At 25.2% G+C, this 23,546-nt stretch overlaps 3 protein-coding genes across 5 annotated transcripts in view; 1 reads left to right on the top strand and 2 right to left on the bottom strand.

The window, feature by feature from the left end:
• Positions 1-2,540: 2,540 nt before the first annotated feature.
• LOC105360167 (uncharacterized) lies at positions 2,541-8,135 on the bottom strand. 2 transcript variants are annotated; one of them, XM_011496981.1, is made up of 13 exons: positions 7,325-8,135; positions 6,959-7,062; positions 6,576-6,777; positions 6,381-6,498; positions 6,147-6,294; positions 5,977-6,064; positions 5,559-5,898; positions 4,132-5,476; positions 3,538-3,702; positions 3,287-3,451; positions 3,116-3,215; positions 2,843-3,044; positions 2,541-2,715 (listed from the first exon to the last, which is right to left on the bottom strand). In XM_011496981.1, the coding sequence occupies exons 2-13, from the start codon at positions 7,044-7,046 to the stop codon at positions 2,689-2,691; spliced, it is 2,988 nt and encodes a 995-aa protein (XP_011495283.1). In that variant the 5' UTR covers positions 7,047-7,062; positions 7,325-8,135; the 3' UTR covers positions 2,541-2,688. The 2 variants fall into 2 exon arrangements, with proteins under 2 accessions (XP_011495283.1, XP_011495282.1); XM_011496980.1 differs by lacking the exon at positions 7,325-8,135 and having other exon boundaries at positions 6,959-7,155.
• A 2,200-nt stretch (positions 8,136-10,335) lies between these two features.
• Positions 10,336-12,958, top strand: Polr1F (RNA polymerase I subunit F). The gene is made up of 6 exons (XM_011497301.1): positions 10,336-10,792; positions 10,917-11,059; positions 11,341-11,545; positions 11,636-11,801; positions 11,895-11,955; positions 12,870-12,958. Exons 1-6 carry the CDS (start codon positions 10,602-10,604, stop codon positions 12,956-12,958), a joined length of 855 nt encoding a protein of 284 aa, XP_011495603.1. The 5' UTR covers positions 10,336-10,601.
• A 4,134-nt stretch (positions 12,959-17,092) lies between these two features.
• Positions 17,093-23,546, bottom strand: part of LOC105360168 (protein cycle) — a 29,152-nt gene continuing 22,698 nt past the window's right edge. The window contains exons 7-13 of one of the 2 annotated variants that reach the window (XM_011496983.1): positions 21,716-21,962; positions 20,669-20,807; positions 20,477-20,595; positions 20,283-20,329; positions 18,820-18,983; positions 18,291-18,435; positions 17,093-17,375 (exon numbers count right to left, since the gene is read on the bottom strand). In XM_011496983.1, the coding sequence (XP_011495285.1) occupies positions 17,191-17,375; positions 18,291-18,435; positions 18,820-18,983; positions 20,283-20,329; positions 20,477-20,595; positions 20,669-20,807; positions 21,716-21,962 (1,046 nt within the window). In that variant the 3' untranslated portion in view covers positions 17,093-17,190. Of the gene's footprint in view, positions 17,376-18,290; positions 18,436-18,819; positions 18,984-20,246; positions 20,330-20,476; positions 20,596-20,668; positions 20,808-21,715; positions 21,963-23,546 lie in introns of both variants that reach the window. The other variant, XM_011496982.1, reaches the window with a different exon arrangement.

The following is a 23,546-nucleotide window of genomic DNA, read 5'->3' on the forward strand; positions in this document are numbered from 1 at the left end:
TTAAAATGCTACATTCAATAAGCACATATATAATATGTAGAATAATTTTAAAACGATTAAAACGATTGAAAAATTTGTTGTTTTAAAAAAAATTACAAATATTTTTCGCATAAATGAAATCTTGGCTTAATTGATTATAACATATACATTAAGTAATAAGAAAAAATGCTCCATATTTTTTTTATAAATAATGTATGGTAAAATAAAATTCTTCTAATGGATTGGACCATATTTATATATTTTGAGGTTTATTTAAACTAAAAACTTTTTTGAAAAGTTTAGTCATATTATCCCTTAAGTAAGGCTCACTTTGTACCACAAATGACTTATTATTATTTACATTTAATGCTGTTACACATCAACAGCTCAAGTAAAATATAAAGTCCCGAAAATATTTAATTTTTTTTTTTTTTTTTTTTTTTTTTTTTTTTTTTTTAAAGAATATAAAAAAATAAAAAAAATCGTAAAACTTTTATAATTAAATTTAACAACGATGAATATAATGTTTTTACGGTAAAGGTAAAAACTATTTAAATACATATACAATATTTTTGAGGTAAAATTTACATAATTGCAAAGAAAATTAACAAAAATAACTGGCGCATAAGACTTCATTTATCTGGTCTTTTATACTGCATGACCTATAAATATTTTTTTACAATCTAATTATTAGAAAAGGCACCGATCATTAATATAAATTTTAACAAATTTTTATAACAGAAACTACTATTGTTGTTTGAATGATTGTCTTTTTTCTCTTTCTTCGGAAATTGCAATTTCTAACTTTCTATATATGTCCCGTATTCATACAATTTCCATTAGCTAGCTTTCTTTTAACATTTAACATCTTTTTTAAGTTGCAATTTATCACATACTTAAGAAAGAAGAAACGAGTTCTTGTCTAAATCCGACTACGCTTAACCGATTATCTCAAGATTTTCTTTCTCAACTTTTACATGATGTTGAAACAAGCTTTATAATTTTATCTAAATCCTTCAAAATTTTAGAATAATAATCCCTTATATGCATATTTTCCCATTCCTAAATATAAATGTCTGTCGGCTGCTAATGCAATCCTCGATAGACTAATCGTTGTACCAAGAAAGTTGTACGCAACGCCATATGAATAAAAGTTTTTTTTTTTTTTTTTGCAAACGGTTGTTTATATTTTTTCTTAGAGTGAATAGTCGCTCGTATTATTTAATTATCTTATAAGTATAGATATACTGCTTAATAAACTAAGTGAATTTCATAAATTACATTATAATATATCTTGGTGCTCTACAATATTACAAAAAATCTACGATGACGTTGTTTTGTTGGAAGCCCATAGTCAAGAATTGAAACATTTTCAATTCATAAATTGTATAATTCATCCATTGTATTACTTTTTACTGCAATTTTTAGGACATTTTCTTTAACTTTATCAAATTACATATAAAAATATACGTATCTTTTTAAAAACGGAATGAAATTCAAAGTTTTTTTAATAAAATAATTTATCGGACAATAAAAATAATTGATTATGGTGATAGATCAATCATAATTAAAATATTGTACTTCGAATGGATATAGTAATGAATTAATGTGCCGTATTGAAAATAACGTAAAATATTATCTTTTGCTGCGGTACCAATTGCTGACTAATTGATAAAATATTTAAATATAATTATTAAGAAAGTGAAACATGTAATATGCTAATATGTATTATAATATGCATATGTAATATAATATGCAATATGTATGTAGAAAGTTTTAAGCAAATTTGTATTATATGTATTATTACAGTAAAAGTCATGAGAAGAAAAATATAATAATTTTTAACTTAATATTTTATAATGTAGTTGATATTTTTTTCTTAACATTTTGTAGAATTATGATATTTTCAAATTAGAAACAATTTATTAATGTATACATGCGCAGATTCTAACATAATGTATAGAATAATGTTCTAAAATTTTTCTAATTAATTAATTTTTCTCGTAAAAAAAAAAAAAAAAAAAAAAAAAAAAAAAAAAAAAGATACTAAATGATAAAAATCTGACTTATAAACACATTGTTGAAACTGCCTATGCATTTTAACAATAACATATCAGTTGACAGAACTTGTATACGTAACTTCGTATTATAAAAAAGTTTGCCCAAAAATTGTAGGCACTCAAAATTTGACTACAAGCTTCCCCTTTTGATCGTGGAAGAACGAGAGATTAAGTTAAATAATGTACACATACGTATGTACTGTCTTATGGTTTGTAAATTTTACATACTCTGTGTATATAGACGCATACGTAATTATAATGCCTACATCGTTAACTTGCATTATAATTTATTATCATATACGTGTATAAATAAATAAGTGTAATCAAGCGTATCTTGTTTGTACCTAAGTTTTCAAGGAAAATACATTATTCGCGAGTTACAAGAATTATATATTTGTATTAATGACTATTTTATTTTATGGCTATTATTTATTTTTGTATTTATAATCCTTGGCACTCAGTTACTTTTTTTATGTATGTATGTTTTTTATATAATGGTTTTGTTATCTATATCTCGCGAATAAATAAAGAAATTATAAAAAATTCATAATATTGCTAATAATATTTACAAAATGAACACTTAACTGAGTGTTTCATTATATCAGTAAGTTTGTACTATTGTTTATTTATACGTACGTCTTTCATTGATTTACATGTCATATTTCTTCAGTTCCTTCTGGAATAGATATTAATAGTTTCTCAATAAAATTTTTTTTTTTTTTTTTTTTTTCAACATTTTACAACTGTAAATGTCTTATTTTTATTGTAATAAAAGTAGTTAATGGTATTCAATAAACACTTACACTCCACCCAAGTTTCTCAGCGAGTAACTGACAACCTTTATCATGTGTTTCAGCTCGAATAACTTCGAGTTTTATATTGCTATCAAATTGTAAATCCTTAGAAGGTTTTGGAATAAGATTTAAATAATCTGCTATAAACATACTTTCTATTTCCACAGTCGTTTCTTGGATAATAAATAGTCTGGGGCATTTTTCATTTAGCCTATTATTAAAAAATTACGCAATATAATAAAACGGGAATATAGTAATCAAAATTTAAATGATTATAGTTACCATTTTGAGATAGACGATAAGTTATTGATGAAAAAAATTAGAAGATTAGCTTGTGAAAAATCATAGTTTACTTGAAAATAAAGTGATTCTGGCACAACATCTGCAAAGAGGCACATAATTATGAGATGTTAAATTATAATTACGATGTGATTATAATCATTTTTAAGTAACCTTTTTCTAGTAAAGCAACGCATTTTTCAGGTGTAATTCCCGCTAGTCTCTCAAGTTCTCCTTTATCTTCTGTATAATGACGCAATAAAAATCCTTTTTCATTGAGTAAACGAATAAAGTAATGACTGGATGATGGTTTCATTTGTTTGGATGTCAATTTTTTCACTAAAATCAAATAAAAGATTTTTACAAGAAATTTATACGAGCCTTAGATTTGTTAAAGAATTCAAATTATCTCAAATAAAACTTACAAATTGAACTACCAGAATCAAATAGAGTAATTATTTTATTAACGTTGTTATTTTTTATACAGTCGGCAAGATTTTGAAAACTAGAAATTTTCTGCTTTAGGAACTTCGAAGTTAACTTGTCACTAGATTCTTTGGCCGGTACATTTGTTGTACTAAGTATGTCATCTGTTAATAATAAATGCAATCTGTTAATAATCGTTCTTTTCTACAATGATACAATTAACATGATGTTTTGTATTACATATTCTCAGTATAATTACAAAATTTAGAAATACACTACCATTTTCGTTGCTCTTCCAAAGATTTTTTCACTTTCACGCGTCTTATTTGTATTAAAATAAAAAATAAATAAATACGAAGTTAAAATTTACATTCCAATCATTTTTTTTTTCCCATCGTTTGTCAAACATTATTTTATCTTCAGTGATGTAATGATTGTTTCATATCAAATTTTTATATTTCCAAAAGTGAAAATCATTTATCAATAATATTTATCAAATAAACCCAAGTAACATAATAATATTTGTACATTAAAAAATATTTGTACATTACCAATTGAGAAAAAAGATTTAATTATTAACAACACATATATACCTTCTAATTTACTTTCATTTAACCAAGAAATACTTTCAGATTCATCATCCAATATGAGCAATTCGGGTATTTTCATCTTCTGTGCTGGGGGTTCCTTTATCTTCAATGCTGCAGCCGATCTTTTTCTTCTGTGTCGCAATTTATTCTTCTTTTTTTCTTGCGGTATCTTGAAACCTTCCAAATCTTCGTTAAGACTTTCCTGTAATACTATCTTCTCTTTACCTTTCTTTGATGTACCACTTGTTTTTAATATTTTTTTTTTCCAATGCTTAATATCGATCGACGATAAAGGATATTCTTTACCGTCAGAAATAAAACTGTATTCGTCTAACAATGATGACTTTGAAAAATCAGTTATGGCAATATCGGAATTTAATTCTAAAATAAATGGATTGGAGGATATATCAGTGGATGTTATCAATGTTTCATCATTAAGAATTGACGAATCCTTATCATCAACTTCATATAATCCAAAATCAGTCAATTCGGTTAAAAGCTGATTTTTGTTATCTCTGAATGTCATTAAAAGAGTATCTTTTCGAAATGATGAATTATAAGGCCTATCGCTTTCACTTGACGTGCATGTCTCTTTAAAATTTTTTCTCGTAAGACATGGATCTATAGCTTCAATGTTTGAGTAAGAGAAATCATTTGATAACGAATCAATGCCATTTAAATTAAAATCAAGCAAGGTGGGTACAAATTCTTTTGAAGAATCGGTACTTAAATCCGAAGCTAATAATTTCGTTTCAGATAAATGAGTTGATTCTACATTGTTTAATAAACTGGAATTAATCAACATATCACAAATGTAATCATCGAATAGATCACTAGTAATTGAGCAAATTCTGTTTGTCTCAATGTTGGGATTTCTCTTATCTTTGGTAATATCACTATTTTCAAACATGTCGTTAGAATTATTTAAAATGGATAAATCGTTACCCGTATTATCACAGCTTTCACAACTTGAATCTACAATATCAAACTTATAAGATTCGGTAACTTCGTTATCAGATATTGGTAAATTGATTAATGCTACTTTATTAACTGGACTTTCATAGCTATCGGTGCTATCAGCAATTTCTACTTTATGATTATATTTTGAATATTTTAAAACGTTCTTTTTCTTCTTTATGACTTTTAACCATTCTAGATTTTGCTTAATTTTTATAGTCTTTTCCTCGCTCTTTTGATCATCTTCCTCAGTTAAATCAATGAAAGTTATTTTACCAGGCTCTAATTTCTTTTTCATTTTAAAATATTGATTGTGCAGTTTTGCACATTTATTTACATTTTCCAATGAAATGTTTTCATTAACTTGTAAGTGAAAACAACTTTTATTCTTCTATACAATAAGAAAGTCATCGTTGTAAATGAAATTATTGTAGCAGTTTATTATGTGAAATAAAAATTGCGAATTATATTACCTCAATTTTATTTGTGTCGCTTGAACTTATCGAGCCATGTAAATTTTCCTCATACTCCAGAAAATTTTGTATCGTCGTTGTTAAATTAAACGATTTGGTTTGTAAATACCAGATTATTTTATTGATACATTTTTTGGGGGGCTGAGGAAAAAAATCTAAGCTATCAAAACATAACGAAGGCATTGTAGAGCCTATAATCTTCAAGGCAAAATTATTAATTTTTTTAATCTCTTCTTGATCATCGCTTATTAATTTCCACATTTTCAAGGCAAGTACATAACGCACAAATGTGACGGTAGTTAGCTGTGACTTATTGACAAGGGCATTAGAAAAACATTTTCTGTAATAAAATTAATTTATAAATTTGAACTAATTGAATTTTAATAAGCCATTAAATGTCATTAATTTATTAACTTACTCGAAAATTGGCGAGCAAATTTTATTATTATGTTTGGTTGCAAGTTCACTTTTCAACAAGACTTTAAAAATATGCTCTTCTGAATTACCTGGATAAATAATTTTAATTATAATATAAGCATAAATATATGTGAAATTTTGTCTAAAATGTTGTCTTGTCGTTATAATTACCTAAATATATATAAAGTATATTGAGCAACATATTTGTGAATTTATTTACCGAAGCTGAACTTTTTTTGAAAAATCTCAACTCCAAATTTACATATATTAATAAAATATCTGACATGCTTTGCAAATAAAAGTAATGATCGCTAACTCTCTGAAATAATATTATGTATGTAAATTCAAATTAATTTTAATTTAATTTTCTAAACTAAATTTAATCGATTGTTATATCATACGTACCTCTTTACAATCATACCAATGAAAATGATAGTACAAAAGACTATTGCTTATATGTTTTTTTAATGCAGCCAACTTAGAGAGCTTTGAATTCCATGCAGCTGCATCGTTGCTTACATTTCTGTAAAAATACAATTGTATTTAATAGAGGAGTAAATTTAAAATTTTTAATTTCAAATAAAGCCAAACAGATAGTACTTTGCATAAATTATGAGAAGTTGTTTGAAACGTTGATAATCTGTGCAGGCAGTCAATTGACAAATAGCTTTATTAAAATCGGACAACCAAGAACAACAATCTTGATCGTGTTGCATTGAGATTACATTAGATTTGTGCATTGTTATTAAGCACGATTCCGACTTCAAATAATCATTTATTGACAAGTCTTGTACAGCGTCACCTAAAAATACAAATATATTGTTAATTGAATTTTTCATCACCGACTAGATGAAATCATCTACTAATCCATCTATAATCCAATCAAATGTTATTATTCATCTGAATAATCAAGTTCCAAATGATTAATGATATATTTCTTTCATAAACTAAAACTATAATACAAAGACTTAAATAATATTTACTTTGAAAATTGTTTTGAATGGTGGAAGTTTGAGAATGAACACTTGTTACTGCCTTAGTAATTATTGTACCTTGCATGGCAGAAACCATATGTTGATCAATGGACCTATAAAAGCCAATAATGCAAACTCGCAATAGCTAAAGCGTATAAAATTAAGGTTTGCATAAATAATTTTGAATTTTATAAAACATGTATCTATTAATTTTGTAAGTTAACCCAGTAAATCTTTATAAACGCAACTATTGAAACAAAAGACTTCAAAAATATTATATTCGTTTATTTTTGGCATTTGTAAATACTATAGGATCATCACAGTTCTTTCTTTTAAAAAAATAAAAAGAAAAAAAACAAAATGCAATTACAATACCTTTGAATTTAGATGCGAGCCACTCCCTGTCATTTTACTCCTATGACCGATTTCTTAATATTATATTTATTAATTTCTTTCTTCGATGTATTTGAGTTTTTAACATTGTCCAAGCGCATTTTTAAATAAAATAATGTAAAGAAAACATGCAGACAAGGAGACTAAATAAAGCAAAGTAGCTAAACGAACGCAACCCGACCCAACTAATAATCATTGAATAGCAACTTCAATAAGAGTATAAACTCGTTACTTAAAGGCGGTATTCGTCATTTTATCGACCACATTTTCTGCTCCACTAATATGTCAGATTCAGCGGAAATGAAATATTGGAGTTCGCACCCAAAGAAAGTGAAATTATAATTTTTAAAGGTTTTTAAATACAATAGCGAATAAATTAATTGAGACTAATGAAAAGGAAAACTTTATTCGGACAAATGCCGTCTCGGTCGGTAGACGAAGCTAAAGTGTCGAGAAAATTATCGCCTTATAGACTGTTCAAAAGATCCATCTCTCTTTCTTCTGTACCTAGGTGAACAGGTAAGTATCCTTTCTTTGCCGATACACTGACCATTTCTCGGATGGATCATTTGCATGTTGAGTATTTATATGTGGTCATTGCTATGCCGTCATTAATAAATAGACGAGGATTAAGTTAGATGGCTATCAGGTACGAGCCTTGAGATCTTGGCTAAATCGTAGCAAATTCGGCTATATATATTCCGAATTTCCCTTCTTTTTAGGACAAATTTATAACTAGGTGCATTTATTTTATTACTCGTGCGCCGATCACCTTACCGTAGCTCAACATTAAAACTCACATTATGATATACCTTAACAATACATTTAAAAATTCCTGCATTTATATTTAACATATACATCATAATATAAAGTACAATCTCCCATTTTTACATTCGCATAAACAATATATATATATATATATATATATTCTGTGTCTATATAGGACTATTTGATTAAAATAAAAAAGGGTTCATTATCATAACATAGATTGATGTTCACTTAACAATTGACAAGCCTAACATATCAATTTGAAATAGTGATTATTATATGAATAATTTGATGTGCTTTAGGTTTCAAGCTTTATCAAGTATATACTAGGTATGAGATAAATATATGTGCGGAGATGTTGTACCGCACCTATTTCAGGTAAATTTTCAAACTGTCTAACAATAAGCTTCGCAGGTAACTCCATATAAAATTAAAAATGCTTTTCTAAAGATCGTTATTTTCTGAAAAATAGCAAATTGATTTAAATTTTCTCGCTATTTTTTTGTACTTTATGTGCTTAGCATTATTGACAATGTTAAGTATTTTTGAAAAGTTATATTTTAATATATATATATATATATATATATATATATATATATATATTGAATGTGGTTAAGAATGTGATAAAATGCAATTAATAAATATTTTTTTAAAAAATTAATAAGAAAATATAAAATAGGTTTCTCAATTTTGATTAATATTAGTTATAATGCTTAATTTTTAATAATCGTTCATCCTTCATTATAAAGCATTTAGAAAAGTCACTGATAAAACAAAAACAACTACATAGTAAATGTTACATACAGTAATACTAATTTGTTTATAGTAATGTTTGCAATTGGTTTATTATTATTATACGTATTATGAGTGTGGCGATGATTTGATGCATCAAATTGTCAAATATTTTACGATGTGCGTACTAGGTGAATTTCATCTTTTTCTTTTTTTCTCTAGAATTGTTCAAGCTTTCCTGATCAGGTAGAATTCAAAAAATCTTGAGGCTGCTAAATTCATTGAAATACTGCTGATAGCTTCAAATACCCAAAATTATAAACCGCAATTGTGTCAATGCATCCACCTAAAGGTCTATTCTCTTCATACGGACGGCACACAGGTATATGATAACCACTTAAAATATATTTTATGAAAAATAAATGCTTAATAGCTAAATAAAATAGTAAATAAATAAAATAATACATAGATTACATTATGCTAGAAATACGACTCCAAAAATGTTTATTTAATTTATTAAACAAAAATATGCATATTTATACAATGATAGAGTATTCTATATACATTCGCTTTCGCTTCAAGTTATAAATTCTATAAATCAACTTCATTTTAATGTTTGAAACAAATATCAACAAATCATATAGATCAACAATATTTTATCTATAATATCGTTTCGAATCTTTTCAAAAAGGTCTGATGTAATAGGTATTGCTATTGTTGTTGCTGGTATTGTTATCGTTGCTGTTATTGTTGTTGATATTTTCATTATTGTTAGTTGTAATGTCCATGTAGCTTTATAATTTCGATTATAGATAAGATGAAAATGAATACTATATATTTAAGTTCGTTGAAATGAAATATGCTTATGTTATTGTCACATTACTTAGAAAATGATTTTTTACTAGAGAGTTCCAACAATCTGAAATTCAGATATATTAGTATTAATATTAAAATTCAATTTGTCAGTTACTTTTATTTTAAAGAAATCTAAGCGTTGATTTCAAGTTAATAAACGTTTAATTATTAAACTAAATATTAATTATTAATGATTAATATAAAAATTAATTATGAAATGAAATAAATTTTTAATTAATAATTATTTCAATGTTAATTAAATAAATCATAGTGGTCGAAATCGAAAATTCACAGGCGCACAACACACACACCCACACCTAGCCACTTGTGCAAATATATATATATATATATATATATATATATATATATATATATTTATTTACAATTCTATACAAATGACTATTTGATATTTTGGAGCGTTTGTGTATATCATTAGAAAATTGAACGTAATATATTAAATAATAAAAGTATTAGTGTAAATATTTAATACATGCGATCTAATATTTGCTTATTCAAAGGCATATGATAATCATTTACGTGCATCATGATAACAATTAATGTTTAAATTTCCTTTATTTACTTTCCTGATTTTTTTTTTTTTTTTTATTTTATTTTTAAGACAAAGATAGTACTATAAGAGTAAACGTGTTTATAAAGATGTAGTCTATCAGGTATAGAAAGTAAAATTTTAATTTGAGATATATGTAGTTTATAAAACAGAAGGTTCAAAAAGTTTAATTATATTAAAATTTAATGATTCTTTAATAAGTTATTATGTATATTACAAGTATCATGAATTCACACGTGTAGTATGTTTGGTTTCTCTGGTACATAACCTTAACATTAGGAATTATTAGCGGCGAAACTTATTTTATAGTTTTTTTTTTTACTAATTAAATTTGAAATGGGGTTTAAAACAATAACTGGTATACAATGGACAAATTTGGAATTAAGAGGTTTATTAGAGGACGTGGATTCTTGTGTTTATTTAGAAAAAGTTCAAAAGCATTTGGGACTCCATCCTTTTCATTTAACCAACTTGAACGAAGCCCTTCGAGAAATTCTTAACGCCAGTCTCAATTTTTATGACTCGGAGTAAGTAAAAATAAAAATTCTAATTTATTTGAAATATTGAGAACATTGTTACTTTGATATCTATTTCCCTTTATAATATTAACATTTGTTATAAAATAGATAAAAACATTAATTTCACTTTCAGATTGAACGGCTTATTATTAGCTTACAAGAATCCAAAAATTTTATCTCCTTTAGGAGATATATTATATGATACATGTTTTGTACATATAGATATTGAAGCAGATTTTTATGTTTTTAAACCAGAGATAGGACGAAGTTTAAAAGGTTTAAATTAATTTTAAATCAATATTTTTTTATATTTTTGTAAAATAAAATATTAAAAATTATATTAATTCGGCACTTTATTTTTTAATTCTAATTAAATTTAAACAGAATGATAGTATAAAGAATATAAAAGTTATTATTCATAAAAATAAGAGTTCATCTATTTATATATAAATTTATTTATAATAACTATATTATTTATAAAATCAAATATTGTTATAACTGTTTATAGTTTTGCACTAAATAAAATGCACGATTATAATTTTATTATGCTGTTCTAGGTTTTGTAAATAAGAAAGGTACAAAACATATAGGTATTTTAGTTCATAAAGCTTTTAATGTTTCTTTACCTAAACCTGACGATACTGAAAATGAGGAAGATTGGCCTGGTAATAAAGTAAAAGTTGGCCAAGAAATAAGATTTACACTTGATAAAATAGATTATACAACAAGGCTTCCATATATTCGTGGTTCATTAAATAAAGAGTAAGTATATTGCATTTAAAATAAAAATGATTATTGTAGTTTATTATATGATTAACGATTATAAATGATATAAATAAATTTAAACTTTAGAGAATATTTGAATGGCTGTCAACCATTTGACGAGCAAATTGCATCTACTTATGAATCTGAATATAATAAAAGTAACAATGGGAATATTAAAGAAGAATGCAGAGCTGTTAAAAATAAGTCGAAAATGAAAAATAAAAAAATAATTTTTAATTATTCTGATACAGAGGTTAATTTATTAAGTGATTCTGAAAAGAAATCTGCTAAAAAATTAAAGCAAGAGTTTCATTATATTGAAGAACCAATTAAAATTTCACCAAAGAAAAGAAAAAGAAAATCTTCATCTATTTGTGAATTAGAATCAGAATTATTGGAACAGAAACGTAAAAAGCGAAAGAAAAGACTTGATACAGAAAACGAAGAACAGAATGAATTTTTAATGGAAAATTTAAAATCTGTTGAAAGTAATATAAAATCCGAGGAAGAAATATCAAAAGCTCATTCAACAAAACGGAAAAGAAATTCTATTACAAAAGACACATTAAATAATAGGGAGGATGAAGAAAATAAATTATTCCAGAATTCTTCGGACAAATTAATAGAAAATTCAGAATCAAATATGCAATTGTATCCAATTTCGTCGAAAAAACGAAAAAAGAAACGCGAAAGGAGCGAGGAAAATGATATTGACGAGGCAAGAATAAATAAAAAATCTTCAAGTTATAATTTGTCTGACAATTTAGATTCGAATGACTTGAATAATTTAAAATGTAAAGATTCTAATAAACAATCAAAAAAGAAAAAAAGAAATCACAGTGTAACCAATGATGTTGAAGATGAAAGAATATATAAAAAATCATTAAAGAAGAATATGTTAGATAACATAGAATCAAACGAGTTTAATAGTATAGAATGTAAAATACTAAATAAACCATTGAAAAAGAAAAAGAGGACAAATGACAAAATATCTGTGGATACCGAAGATGGGGAAACCCTTAAAAAATATGTGAATAATGATGTTTCAAACAATTTAGACATAAATAAATGTAATAATGTAGAATTTATAGAGAAAAAAAAACAGTCAAAGAAGAAAAAAATATCATTGGAAAATGATGATAACCTTATGGATACAGAAGATAAACGTATGCATAAGTCCTCTATAAAATCTTTTGTTCAACTTGAAACAACAGATAATATAGAAAATAGTTCAGAATTCAAAGTATCTAAACAAAAGAAACATAAAAAAAAACATAAATCATCAGAATTAAATGAATAATCTGAATTGATCCACTATTAGTTACAATTGAAGCAGATAAAGAAAGAGAAGTTAAGGGCAAGTACTTTGTAAAAACGATAACTACAAAGGAAAAAGATATTGTTACATAATATATTTTCAATCAGAAAATAAAGAAATAATATGTCAATTTGTTAAAAAAAAAAAAAAAAAAAAAAAAAAAAAAAAAAAAAAAAAAAAAAAAAAAAAAAAAAAAAAAAAAAGAAACAAACCAGACAACATTGAATAGTGAAGATACAAAAAATTAAATGAAAGGTTTAATCGAGATTGTAACAAATCAAAATGATGTTGATCTCAGCTTGATTAATAATCGTGAAAAACGTGATAGTAATGTAAAATATAAAGCTATTAGAATTTTATTTAAAAACAATTTACATTCTATTTTTAAGGTTTGAAAAGGAATTTAACTTCAAGCTCATGAAAATTAACTTGCAAGTGCCAAAAATACAATAAAGAAAATAGTAACTAATAATAAAAATGATTTATTTTTTTTTTTTCAATATACAAGAAACCTGTTTTATGTACATAGAGCTAAAATTTACCTTTGTTAGCTAATAATATTTCTAATTTTTTAATTAATGGTCTATTAAAATATTAATGTAAAAAAATAATTTACCACTGATAATTGTATTTTAATTCATAAGCTTACACAAAGAAAGTTTTTAATAGGAATGTATTTTTAGTACGTAAATTCACAATATTCGTGCAATATTATTTGTGTGTGGATTTTAAAATTTAATAAATTCAATTAAATTCAGTAATTTAAAATAATTTTAATAAACTTGAATCACTAATTATATTTTTTTATATAATTATATTCACAATTAATATCTATTATACATCTTCAAAATTAAATACTATATTAAATAAACGAATATACATACAAACAAAACAAATTGTTTAATATATTTTTACACGGAAGAATAGCTAAATAAATGAAAATATTTTACTTATTTTTATAGCTTTAATAAGTAATATATTTTTAAATTGCTACAAATCTTTTTAAATATTCTTTTTACTATTTTGCCTTTGGTACAATTTGAATTTATGTCATATAAGAAATACAATAATTATGTATTTCAACAATTACATAATCACAATATAAACACATTTATACATACATGTACAATAATACAAAAACAATATTACACGATTAATTATTTTTTCATGCATTAAAGAACATTTAAAACGCCTATTGTAAAATTTAGTTTCTTCTTTATTTTTTTCTTATTTATTATAATTGAATATGTATAAAAGTTATTTATTATTAAATAGAAAAACAAATAATTTCATTAAACTTGTTAAAGATACTTGTTTCTCCATTTTTATAATTCTTACAAACATAAATAAAATTCTTTAAAGACGTATTTGTCGTCTTGTTTATTATGGTAACATATGCCAAATTTTAAAAAGTAGTCCTATAATTTTCTTTAATATATTAATTATAATTAATTTTTATAAGTACGCATTTGAAGAAACAAAGTACTAAATGTATCTGTAAATTATCATTTTAATTAGTTAATAAGAAATTATGTTTCATAAAAGCTAAAATAATTGTGAGTTACATATAATCACATAAATTATGTATTATTCCAATTATATATACAACTATACCACAGGACAGAATATTTAAATTATATGTTTTTATATATAATTTTTTGTTTACTATATACTTTATACATAATGTAATAAATATTAATGTAATAAAATATATTCAAATACATTGTAATATATTTTATGATTTGTAAATGTATACTTAGATCAATACCTCATAGTTTTTTTCTTCTTTTACTAAAATCGCTCAAGAAAACATTTATTTACTTAAATTTAACTATTTTTTTATTCCTATTTTTTTGTAAATTAAGATAAAAGCATACGAATATGCACATTTTTCGATTAGAAACTGCCTCCACATAATAATTATTATTCTTATAATTTAATTAGGTACACGTAGTTTTTGCACATATTGTGTGCTTATATATGTATATATAATATATACATTACGGCAGAGTTTTTACGCACATTGTGTGTTCATAGATGTATATATAATATATACATAACATTAAAAAGTTTTTACGTGTAGATATTACAACACCAACGTTGACAAATATTTATTAAAATTTCATAATTTATACAGTATTTACTACGACGAAATATATATATATATACTGCATTACTGTATATATAAACGTTTGGTTTGTTAAGCAATTTTTTACAACAACTATTGCCTAGTCTATATATTTTATCATTTTCGGCAAATCATGAGCATTACAAATTTCAGTCTATGAGTTTAAACAATTGTGAACAATTAGACTAAACTGCCAATGGCACATTTGCTTAAATATCGAACGAAACTATTCAATATTATATTTTATTGTATAAAGAAAATGTATTTGATGAGAATCATTTTATGATTATGAGAATCATTTTATGATTATGAGAATTAATCATGTAGTTTAAATCCGACAGTATCAACATAAAGTAACATAACGTATAATGTACCATTGTTAATTTGATTGAGCAATATTAGCTTTGAGAAATCGAATGTACAATCAGAAAATAATTTTTTTAATGTTTAAAGTAATTAGAAAATATTTAAAACTTTTTACTTACATAATGAAATTCAAAATAATGACAAAACTTTTTATAATGTTTAAGCAAAATAGTTTTTATCTATAATATCGATATATAAAAATATATGTAAAATGATTTCTTAACAAGCAAACTATTTGCTCACATTTGACGTTTTTATGTTTAATATATTTTTACAATAAAGGAACTTTCAATTATGAATAATTAAAATTATTATTTTGATGCAAATAAAACCGTATGAGCAAGTAGGTATTAGAATAATATTATTTAATGACCAAATAATATGTATTTGCATATACAACAATATATAATGTTGTGACAAGAGATTATTAATGTTATTTTGAAACGGAATAAAGAACGTTAGATTATCATTTTGCATATGAAATTTTAAAAACTTTCTTATAACAATATATTTTTAATCATATTATTTTTGGACATAAAAATATTGCGTTTTAAAGGATTTATTAATTTTAGAGTTCTATAATTATTCATTTATTTATAATTTTAATTAACAATCTATTTGAATTTCCAAATATTTTTGATTAATTAGAATCAATTGTATCAATTAATGATGAATATTTTTGTATTTTTGACAAACGTTCTTATAGTATTAAATAAAATTAAGACCTTTAAGAAATTTCTTTGTAGAAAAAATAACGCCAGTATTTAATAAGTAATGTGTGTGAAAGCTTTGTTATAATAATATAATTTTATTACATAATATGTTAAAAATTAAGGAAAAATACTGTATTATAACACAATAGTAACAAGGCAGTATAATAATGATGTAATATCGAGATTATATCCAAAGTGAATTTGTGATTAATTCAAATGCATTAGAAATTAGATAATTTAATTAATTTCATAATCCTAATAACAATTTGTAAAAGTGTAATTATCGAATGATTGAAAAAATTTAATTTATACACGAAATAAGTTGAGAAAAAATTTTGAAAACGCTTGCCGTACACACATATTTATTCGATGGTTTGTAATAAAAATGTTCGATTTACAAATATGTACAATAAAATTATAATCTTTCAAGCTTCAATTATTACTTATATAAATTTAGTTAATCGATATAATCGTTATTTTATAAAATATTTAAAAATTAAGGAATATTGTTATTCCAATGTAAAAACAAGGTATTACTTAAGTGAAAAAAAAAGACTTTGTAATGTTATTGATTGATAACTGACATAATAAATATTACGTAATAATTGAGACGTGTTGGGAGATTTTGGGATTATTACAATCGTCCTATTATAGGCGTAAAGTAATCTAATTTATGTTATGCAACTTGCATTACGTAACAATTGTATTTAAACAGTACTACGGAGATCAATTATTAAAGTATGACTTATAGATTAATGGTACGAATCATATAAGCATGAAAATTTTCATCGGATGTATTTTTAAAAATTAACCACGCAGGGAAAAATCGAAGCTACTACTTCTTGCCTTTGTTTGTTTGTTTGTTTGTTTGTTTGTTTGTTTTTTGCCTAATTGTTTCGCGTGCTGAATATTTTTATCTGAACCGTTAAAACGAAAGTTGTCCAGTTGTAATCGAACTACCCAGTAAAAAAAAAAAAAAAAAAAAAAAAAAAAAAGAGAGAAAAATAAAGAGAGAATATACAAGAGCCAATAGTAACTATCGAAACGAAAGAGTTGGCAAGGTCGCAGAGTAGTACGCTTCATCGATGCGATGAAACGGTGATGAGGAAGGTTGGCGCTAGGGCAAGGGCCAGGGCAGTCCGGAAAAGTCAACGGGTCCGCCGAGTCCAGCGTCAGCCTCCAGTAGACTCATTATCACAGCCATTGCCGCTTCGTCGTTGCCGTCGCTCGGTACCGGGTTTGACGACTCCCCGATCGTTGTGCCACCGATCATTTCCATCATGTCCTCTTCGCCCGACGGCTCTGGAAATAAGAACCGATTACAATGATACCGCGACTCTCGAATATCCAGACAATGAATATCTAGTTTTTCAATTACGCGCTCACACTCGCGAATCAGGCGCTTCTAAGAAATGGAAAAGAAATCAGTTTTCCTTTGGATATTTTGGCATCTTTACACACATATTTACTCATGAATCAATGTTATTTTTATCGTTGTTTATGACATTTATTTTACTTTTATTAATCAGCCTGTATGCCTGGTTATCTCTCATTTCAGCCTATTTGCAATGATATATGCAATAATAGTAATATAAATAGTAATAGTAATTTTAGTTAGGATGTTCGATCGATTAGTGAAAGGGCTTCTCTTTATATACAAAAATAAATGTTAGATTATACAGTATTATAGAATAGCAGAGCTAATGAAATTATTGAGAAATTTCTTCATAGATGTGTTGTTTTTAGAAAAAAATTTTCGTACAATTTATCATAATTTCATAAATGACGTTATAAGTAAATTTTGTAATTTTCGCAATCGTAAAGTTTGATAGAAGAAATTATTTCAAACTTCTTGAATGGTAAAATATCAAAAACAACGATTGCTCGAAATATATAGCCACAAATGAACAATATTAACAAATAACAATATGAAATTAACAATATGAAAGAATTCGATTCTCGCGACGTATATTGCATTGCGCTACGGAAAAATTCATGAATATTTGTAATTACCAGCATATGTATTACCGTATGCTCTTGATCAATGTATATTATCATTATTACTTGTAATTGCATCTCAGTCTTAATATACACTAAAATTAATTTTATGAAATGATCAATATGTTAATTAATTTCTGGATCAATATAGCGTTTAAATTAATCAACAATCAATAATTAAATTAGAAAGGAAATAATCAATACTAGAATAAAACGTACCTTGATCATTAGCGATAATGTTTAATTGCACATTGCTGCTCAAGTGATTATACGTCGTTGCGGGATTACTACTACTGTTCTCATTACCTATTAGCTGGTGAACCTCGGAGGCCTGCTCCGGAGAGGCTGTTGTTGTTATTTGGGACTTGCGAATAAAAAATTCATTAATGAAAACTCTTTAACGATGTCGTTCATTAATGCAATGGAAGCAATATTGTTAAATTATGCGAAATTTATTAAGAAAAGAGAAAAAAGAATAAAGAAAAAAGTTCGTTATCAGTTATGAATTATCTTGATATCATTTTACAAGTGAAATTAATAGTTGGTAAGCTGGCAATTTGCTTTTTTTCTCCATAATCGCATTTCTACTAGTTATCGAATAATTATTAATGTTAAAAACATTCGATTAGTCTCCCGCTAATCCCAGTCGTATTATATCTTTGGATAAACAACAATTTGATAAAATCTTTTAAACATTGCCACTGCTTTACCTATCTCAATTGGGCTTAATATTATTTGCATTATTTACCTCGGTATTGAGTAAAGTAGATTCTGGCGCGGGCGTTGGACTGTTACCTGATGATGAATCTTGATCGCTTCGTCTTTGAAGATCTAGAACCTCTTCCGCTATTTGGCGTCCAATCTTACTTACTTCCACATGACTCGATATTAGCCTTTCTAGTTCACCGTTACCTACAAAATAATTCCTTATCAGTTTATTCTTATTTATTTTTCAAATTTAATGTTATTAGTGACAAGGGACTATTTAAATCTAAAACGACGGTATTTCCGAAATTTTATTGATTTTTTCGTTAAATTATAAAATACTTGGCAATATTATCGTTTAATTAAAAAATCTGCTCATCTAAATATTTATTAATTTATATTTATGTATATAGTATATTTTAATATAATATATTAATTAATTTTTTTTTATTATAATTCTTAATATATGATTTATAATAAATCATGAGCAATGATTAAATTTTTATTGTAAAATGTGTTTATTTTTCAACTTCAATAATATAAATATTATGAATCATATCATATACTCCATATAGATAAATAAAACTTTTGCTATAAAAGATGTAATTTCTATTAATTAAAAAAATCTTATACTTTTTAAAATTAATATATTGTATCTTCGAGTGTTTTAATAGCAAAAATAAAATTAATTATCATCAATTTTTTAAAAATAATTACAATATTTTTAAAACTAAACCTCATTTGTTGTTGTAAATATTTATGCACTTTACATGGAAAATATTTCATTTTAATATTTCGAATAAATGATACGTACATATTTATTTCCATATAAAATAATAAATTGAAAAAGAATGCATATTAGAAGTCTAAAAGTATTAGTGAAATTTCTAACTCTCGTTTACAAATTTAACAATGTAAGTCGTGATTTCTTATGAAATCATTGTGCAATGAAATTATTGTTCTTTTGAAAAGGATTACGTATAAATGAGTGCAAGGAATTTTAAATGATTCATACATAATATACACAGAAAAAACCTGCAATCAATACAATATTCATCCATAAATTCGTTGTCATTATTCATAGGGTCGGATGAATAATTAAAGTAAGAAATTAATAACAAACCAAGTTAATAAATTTATTACACATTCTTAAAATCTAATACTTTTTGACAAAAAAGTAGCAATTATATTTAAAAGCAATAAAAAGTAGATAAACGTTATTGTTTAAATAATTTATTTTTACAATAATAATTATATCATCGCAATCCTAATCTCATCAATATTTAGAAATTGAAAAAATTAACACAAGATAAATGACATTTGACTGTGCATTTAAAATAAGTAATGTTTGTTTAATGTACACGAAACTTATTACATCTTAACAATTCAATCAACATTGTATTTCTAAAATTTTAACAAATATATATTAGTTTTCAATTTTAAAACATTTATGCAATTATTGTATATTACTTTGCGTGAAGTAGTCATAGTTTTCTTGAACACTACCTCCTTCAGATCGGCTTGCGCTGCTTTCCACTTGTCGTGTGTCCGAACTGAGACAAATATTTTTTACAAAACGATTTTTATGAAAATTATTTGATACAATGTAATGTTTATTTGTTACGAATAATTATGATGAATTTATCAACATTCATGCAAATTTTAATCAATTGGGATTTTTTTTTATTTTCATTACTTACAAGACAGCCGAATTTTTAGCTATGAGGTATTCAATATCCTTGGTCCAGGGGTTCTTAAATGATTTCCATTCTGAGCAAAATTTAACGAAACCAGCAGCTTTACTTCGAAACCTATATACCTAGGAAATTTAAGTTCAATGTCTAAAGTATTCTAATATTCTGCCTCTATGTATGTATATATACAAAATATACCTGAGTTGTGACACGTTCGGATGATTGAAGTGCTGTCTTATGTGATTCCGCCAGATGTGGAATATCATCGTGATGATAATATTCGTACATACTGGTTCCTAATAATTCTTGAGGAAGAAATCCCAAAACCGATGTGGCTCTGATAAATTTGGTGGAATGAAAATCAATATTATTAGCATGTATTTTTCATTTTAAATTAAATCAATTTATGTTCAAAGACAAACATTTTAATAAAATATAAAATAATAAAATACAGTATTATTTGAAAAAACAATTTTTAATCTATATATATATATATATATATATATATATATTATCGTCTAATGAAATTCTAATTTTTTAAATTAAGTTGAAAAGTAATACGATATTAGAATATAAAAATCAAAAGTTTATTGAAACAAAAGTAAAATAATAATTTTTTAAGACACTTAAACGTTTAATAATTAATCATAAAACGTAAAAAAATAAAAACTTATTTTAATGTCAATTCTTCTTAGTTTTGATTTTTTAAGAAACTAAAACTTTTGTCAAATAATGAAACTTCGTTATCACAATTGCGTATTGTGTATGTACAAAACCTCAATGTTATCGATAGTTTTGCTGAATTTAATCTTAAACTCCAAATACAAGAAGTTTATCTTTTTAATACTTAAATTAATTATGACTTAATTGTTTGTAACGCAATATTTAATAAAATAACGATTTAATAAAATACAGGTTTAGAGCACCTATTCTTCATAATTCACATTCAGGCTTTTGGATTATTTAAAATCGTTCTATGATATACCATGATGAAATTTGCCATTGCATGACCTCTTATTTAGTCGATAATTTTTATCACTCATTTCTTCTTCGCCTTGATAAAATGAGTCAAGAAATTTCTACGCCAGCAGAATATGAATTTTACTATAATTTGACGAACATGATCTGGACAGGAACATTGCAGTTTCGTTCATTCTATTATTACCCTCTAATATCTATATAGAACAGTGTGCTAACAAGTCCTATATTATAATGAAATAAAGATGAGCTCGAAAGGCAACTTACCTTTGGTCTACGAAGAGGAACTTGCCGTCCATGGCGTGGCGTGAGACAAACTCGATGGTCCGGAGTCTCAGTCGCCGAGGTGTCGAGGACGGGGCAACGAAGGGTACCTGCACTCTACCGACAGCTACGAGGCACGAGAGGTTGCAGGCCTCGTCGTCGACATCTGTCTCCTGCTCTTCAAGGCCGATTTTTGCTGGGGCCCAGGACTTGAGGTAACCCGTGCACTGAATTACGCAATACTTCCAGTCTGAGGGCGCAAAGAACAAAATTGCTTAAATGCCTCTGGCCAAGCTTTTCTCGTGCGACATTGACATTAGTTTAATATTAGCGATTTCTTTTTTATCTAATAAAGAAATGTAAATGCACAGAATAAAATTAATTATAAATAATACCAAACATTAACTCCATATTAGTACTATGATTGCAATATTTTTTTATTTACTTTCCTTCAATTTTGAAACGTCAGAAGCTATTACAATTTAAAACGAGGAATATACTAGAATTCAATATTATAATTTGAAAAATTAACAACAATTAGAATTTTAAAAGTATGTTAAATGTATTATGATAATTATCGGCTCTAGGCGTCATTACGACTAAATAGCTATTCAATCATAATTTTTAAAATGAGCGTATAATATGTTTACCTGTGTTATACTTTTAAGAAAAATTTGCAAAACGGTTCTATTTGTTTTATTCAACCATGAAATACGATTGAAATAATTTTTCAAATCATTCGTACTTTTATTTGCGATATTTAGATTTTTCAATAATTATGTTTTAAGTACAATTTGTAAAGAAGCTGCTATAATAAACATTTTAGATGTTATATAATATTAGATGTGTAATATAATAAACAAAAAAAAAAAAATTAATCGAATAATAAATATGGTAGAAATATAAACGTAATATAATAATATAGAATATTTATTATTATTATGAGTGTGTAAAATACTAGATTATGATTTAAAAAAAAAAAAAAAAAAAAAAAAAAAAAAAAAAAAAAAAAAAAGAATTATCGTACGTATAATGATTTGCACTTAGAGAAATTATAGAACTCGATGAAATGCATAAGATTTGCAGTTTAGTAATCACATAACGTTAAAAACATGTGTAATAGCAAATTTTCTCATGCAACATAATTTAATAGAAATAACTGGTTTGAATAAGCTAAATATAGATAACTGTATTTATGAAAATAATAAAAATTAATCGTTTCTTTTGATATACAAATACATGAGCTTGTATTTTGAGTTCATTAAGTTCCTTTAATATTTAGAATTTTCGAACGTAATAATCTATAAATTACTAACGTAATACTTATATCTACATGTTAATATAAAAAGATTCTTAAGAAAGTCAGTTTTTTTCTTATGTTCGATCATTCTAAATCCAAAACCGTCGTTAGTAAATTATAAATTTAATTTTGAAATTAATGCATGGTTCGGTGGACTTCAATAACGCGTTAAATGTGTATTATCAATCAAGATATCATCATTGGTAATTAAGCGTAAAATTAAAAGGTATGAGCCAGTAATCGATCGACGTATGTTAAGATTTTTATAATTAATATGATTATTGATATCTGCAAAATTCTATTATTAATTATACAAATACGCACTTTTAAAGCCATATTTTTACTTTAAATCTAAAATCATTTTCATCTCTCTTTATTTGATCGATAATACACTTTTACTACCTTTCTCGGTCACATTCATATTTAATATGAAAAGTTACAATTTGTAATAAAAAATATTGTGTTTTTATGAATTTTTTAAAAATGGTTAAGCTATTCCCAAAAGAATATTGTTTAAAAAAATATCTTCCGTAA

The sequence above is a fragment of the Ceratosolen solmsi genome, unplaced genomic scaffold (genome assembly GCF_000503995.2).
Source record: "Ceratosolen solmsi marchali unplaced genomic scaffold, CerSol_1.0 scaffold13, whole genome shotgun sequence".
Taxonomy (NCBI): domain Eukaryota; kingdom Metazoa; phylum Arthropoda; class Insecta; order Hymenoptera; family Agaonidae; genus Ceratosolen; species Ceratosolen solmsi.

Coding starts and splice junctions, on each gene's coding strand:
- LOC105360167 (XM_011496981.1), bottom strand. CDS start 7,046: ATGGTTTCTGCCATGCAAGGTACAATAATTACTAAGGCAGTAACAAGT. Junction 5,899..5,976: donor ATTTGCTCGCCAATTTTCGA/GTAAGTTAATAA, acceptor ATTTTATTACAG/AAAATGTTTTTCTAATGCCC. Junction 3,703..4,131: donor AAATGAAAGTAAATTAGAAG/GTATATATGTGT, acceptor TATTATTAACAG/ATGACATACTTAGTACAACA.
- Polr1F (XM_011497301.1), top strand. CDS start 10,602: ATGGGGTTTAAAACAATAACTGGTATACAATGGACAAATTTGGAATTA. Junction 11,060..11,340: donor GATAGGACGAAGTTTAAAAG/GTTTAAATTAAT, acceptor ATGCTGTTCTAG/GTTTTGTAAATAAGAAAGGT. Junction 11,956..12,869: donor AGAATTATTGGAACAGAAAC/GTAAAAAGCGAA, acceptor ATCCACTATTAG/TTACAATTGAAGCAGATAAA.